The following is a 4581-nucleotide window of genomic DNA, read 5'->3' as shown; positions in this document are numbered from 1 at the left end:
CTTTATTTTCATTTTTGCCTTTATTTTAATTTTTGCCTTTACTTTAATTCCCATCTTTATTTTCCGCCTTTATTCTGCCTTATTATTGTTTTGACTTTTATTTTTATTACTTGCATTACTATTGCTTGCTATTATTATGTATCTGCCCCAAAGCCTTGTAAAAGTTTTCTACCTTTCTGCCTTTATTTTTCCACCCACAGGTGTTTATTGTAATAGCGTAGGACTTTTAAATTCCGCCTTTATTTTTCTGTAAATATATTAACTGCGTGGTTAGTAATCCTAGGGAGTGATAAACCACGAACTGAACTAGAATCACTAATTTTACAAGATAAATGTAATCGAAGTTAACCACGTGATTGTGCACCCACACACCTTTAGGATAACCCCTCTCGTTGCCTTGTTGCCTGTTGCCTTTATTTGTGAAAAATAGTCAAGTCCCTCGATTCCGAGGATACCTAAAGCAAAGGTTGCCTACTTCTTTGAAATCATCATATGAGATCTAGTCCCTCGAAGCTGCCTCGGTAAAATATGATGATTGTTCCAATTGCTAAGGTATCCTCGCATGATGCCTAAAAAGATTAATGACTATTATGTCCTTCCCTTAGACTACCTGCCCGCTGTATGGCAGGGTTAGTCTTACGGCGAATGATGTCTCGATGACCCTTAACATCCAATTGAAAGACTTCCTGCCCTCTCATGGTATGGACAGACCCTTTCGCCCGAAAGACTTAATGAACAAGAAAGACAAACTTAGGGTAGGTAGTTCTTAAATGCTTGCTCACACATTCAAAATTCAAAATGCTTTTCACACCTCTTTTTCAAATCAAATTCAAAAAGACTACGCTTATTTACAAGCTAAAGTTCTTATTCAAATTTCTATTCGCACACGACACTTCAAACAATTCAAAACAAACAAGTGAGCTAAGCAATTAAGAGCCCATGGATAACCATGGATGCAAAGGGTGCCTTACACCTTCCCTTTGTATAACCGACCCCCTGAACTCAAAATCTTTCAAAGGTCTTTCCTGTTTTTTTTGCCTTTCCAATTGGATAAAATAAAAGTCGGTGGCGACTCTTGCTTACCTTACATTTCAAATAAAGTCAGTTCATTGTATTACACTTCGCAAGCTGAACCTCACAATAGCATTACTGCTCCTGCTATTGAGGCGAACAATTTCGAGCTAAAACCATCGTTGTTGTCAGCTGTACGATAAAACCAGTTTTCTGGAAATGCGACGGAAGATCCTAATCTTCATTTGTCAGTGTTCCTGCAATATGCAGACACTGTAAAAGCAAATGGTGTCAGTTCGGAAGCTATCCGACTACGCCTTTTTCCTTTTTCGCTAAGGGATAGAGCTAGAGCTTAGCTCCAGTCTTTACCTGCCAATTCTGTCACGACCTGGAATGAACTTAAGAAAGTCTTCCTAGCACGTTATTTTCCACCTAGTAAGACCGCCATGCTGAGAGCCCAGATCAAAGGGTTTAGACAAAAAGACAACGAGTCTTTATTCGACGCGTGGGAGAGATACAAAGACATGCTTAGACTTTGTCCACATCATGGTTTAGAACAATGGTTAATCACCCATACCTTCTACAATGGTCTCCTCTACAATACGAGACTTACGATTGACGTCTCCGCAGGTGGCACACTGATGGATAAAGAATATGCTGATGCCTACACACGTATCAAAAGTATGGCTCAAAACCATTATCAATGGGGAAGTGAGAGAGATCAATCAGAGAAAAATTCTGGAGAGAAATCTTCAATGAAGATTGGGATGTACGAGATAATTAGCCTCGACCGCGTTAACGCCAAAGTCGATGCCCTAACTCAGAAGATTGAAAACCTCACTATAGCACCTGTAGCCGTCGTGGCTGCTGTTTCCCCCAATTGCGAAATATGCTGAATGTCTGGACATGCTGCCCCCGAGTGCCATCTTTTGGCAGGAGTTTCCCCCGAACCAGTAAACTATGCTCAAGGAAACCCTTACTCAAACACGTATAACCCAGGATGGAAGAATCACCCTAATTTCTCGTACAAGAACAATAATGCTTTGTACGCACTTGGTCAAGCACCCAGTGTACCCCTGGATATCAAAAGGCACCATTCGCTGCTCCTAACGTCCCTAGGAAATCTAACTTAGAAATAACGATGGAAAATTTCATAGCCACTCAGACTCAGACTAATAAGGATTTCATAAACCAGAATGTGCACACTAATGAGCAGATCAAACAGTTAGCGACTAAAGTAGACGCGTTGGCCACTCACAACAATATGCTCAAGACACAAATCTCTCAAGTGGCACAACAACAAGCACCTACTGCCGCACCTGCTGGGACATTTCCAGGACAGCCACAACCAAACCCAAAAGGACATGCTCATGCTATTATTCTGCGAAGTGGTAGAGAGATGGATGAACTGACTGACCCTAGGCTTAAAAACCCTGCTATGTTCCAAAGCCCTAGGAAGACAACTGAGGAGGAAAGTAGACCCAAGGATAAACCAAGTGATTCGAAAGAGCAAGAGGACAAAGAAGGCGAGGCGGAGGAGAAAGAAGCGCCATACATACCTCCACCACCTTATAAACCACCTATCACGTACCCTCAAAGGCTCGAGAAATCTAAAAACATAGGGCAATTTAAGAAATTTGTCGAACTTCTTAAACAATTAAACATCACAATTCCGTTTACAGAAGCCATTACCCAAATGCCCTCATATGCTAAGTTCCTAAAAGAAATCCTATCGAATAAGAATAAATTAGAAGACAATGAGACCGTAACACTCACTGCTGAATGTAGTGCCATAATTCAAAATAAAATGCCACCTAAGCTGAAAGACCCAGGAAGTTTCTCCATACCCTGTAATATAGGGAAATTTGTCATAGACAAAGCCTTGTGTGACTTAGGAGCTAGTATTAGCCTAATGCCTTTGTCCATTTGCGAGAAACTAAACATGGGAGATCTAAGACCAACCAAGATGTCAGTACAACTTGCAGACCAATCTGTCAAGTATCCTGTGGGTGTTCTTGAAAATGTACCCGTCCGCATCGGACAATTCTACATCCCTACGGATTTCATAATTATGGACATAAAGGAAGGTGTCAATACTCCTATAATCTTAGGAAGACCTTTTCTAGCTACCGCTGGAGCCATTATAGACGTAAAGAAAGGTAAGTTGACATTCGAAGTAGGTGAGGAGAAGGTCGAGTTTATTCTAACACAATTCCTTCAAGCCCCGGCTATAGAAGATACATGTGATCTGGTGGATGTTATTGATGAATGTATAAGAGAGATAGGACTATTAGAAGAATCTTACTCTGAAGTTATAAAGATTTCGATGCCCCTGATTTTCGAAGATGACAATTGGCGTCTGGAATATCGAGACGATAGTTTAAGCGAATGCTTAGCTTTAACACCCAACCCTATGCCTTGCCCAAATAAACCAGCCTTAGACCTTAAACCATTACCCAAGACTCTTAGATATGAATATCTGGACGATGAGCTCAAAAGACCAGTAATAGTCAACGCAGAGCTAGGAGCCACAGAGACCGAGAAGCTATTACAAGTATTAAGGAAGTATCCATCTACGTTAGGATATAACATTGCTGATCTGAAAGGAATAAGTCCTTCCATATGTATGTATCGCATCATGTTGAAGAAGATTGCAAAACCTCTAGGGAGCATCAAAGAAGAATTAACCCTATCCTGAGCACAGTAGTTAAAGATGAAGTTACCAAACTTCTGAATGCTGGAATTATATATCCAATCTCTGATAGTCAGTGAGTAAGTCTGGTCCATTGTGTACCAAAGAAGGGAGGCATAACAGTTACCATAAACAAGTCTGGCGAATCTATAGCCGAAAGAAAGGTGACTGGAGCAAGGATGTGTATTGACTATTGTAAGTTAAACAAAGCCACGAGGAAAGACCATTTCCCTCTTCCCTTTATTGACCAGATGCTCGAACGCTTAGCATTACTGCTACCTGGATGGTTACTCAGGATTATTTCAAATTCCGATTCACCCTGATGACCAAGAGAAAACAACCTTCACGTGCCCTTATGGAACATTCGCTTATAGACGAATGCCTTTCGGATTATGCAACGCCCCTACGACATTTCAAAGATGCATGATGTCAATTTTTGCTGATTACATAGACAACATCATGGAATTCTTTATGGACGACTTCTCTGTGTGTGGGGAAGATTTCGAAGGATGTCTCTCAAATCTAGAAAAATTATTGGACAGATGTGTACAAGTTAACCTCGTCCTAAACTGGGAAAAGTGTCACTTCATGGTTAAACAAGGGATTGTACTTGGACACGTAGTCTCCGAAAGAGGAATAGAAGTCGATAAAGCAAAGATCGAAGTAATAGAAAATCTCCAACCCCCAAAAATAGTTAGAGAGATACGAAGCTTCTTAGGTCATGCAGGTTTCTACAGAAGATTCATAAAGGAATTTTCTAAGATCTCTAAACCTCTGACTAGCCTCCTAATGAAAGACGTTGAGTTTAACTTCGACGATGAATGTCTAGAAGCTTTTGAAGTACTAAAGACAGCCCTTATATCCGCACCCATAATGCA

General features: G+C 40.6%; 1 protein-coding gene and 1 non-coding gene across 2 annotated transcripts; one reads left to right on the top strand and one right to left on the bottom strand.

The window, feature by feature from the left end:
* Positions 1–1457: 1457 nt before the first annotated feature.
* Positions 1458–1564, bottom strand: LOC131654400 (small nucleolar RNA R71). The gene has a single exon (XR_009299441.1). It is a non-coding gene; the product is annotated as a small nucleolar RNA R71 (small nucleolar RNA).
* Positions 1565–2152: 588 nt separating this feature from the next.
* Positions 2153–3709, top strand: LOC131648740 (uncharacterized). The gene has a single exon (XM_058918469.1). The coding sequence runs from the start codon at positions 2153–2155 to the stop codon at positions 3707–3709; it is 1557 nt and encodes a 518-aa protein (XP_058774452.1).
* Positions 3710–4581: the final 872 nt, after the last annotated feature.

This window comes from Vicia villosa, linkage group LG2 (genome assembly GCF_029867415.1).
Source record: "Vicia villosa cultivar HV-30 ecotype Madison, WI linkage group LG2, Vvil1.0, whole genome shotgun sequence".
Classification (NCBI taxonomy): Eukaryota; Viridiplantae; Streptophyta; class Magnoliopsida; order Fabales; family Fabaceae; genus Vicia; species Vicia villosa.
This window is presented reverse-complemented; position numbering and strand designations above follow the sequence as displayed.

Excerpts from the sequence above, each read along its gene's own strand:
- LOC131648740 (XM_058918469.1), top strand. The coding sequence starts at position 2,153 with ATGGAAAATTTCATAGCCACTCAGACTCAGACTAATAAGGATTTCATA.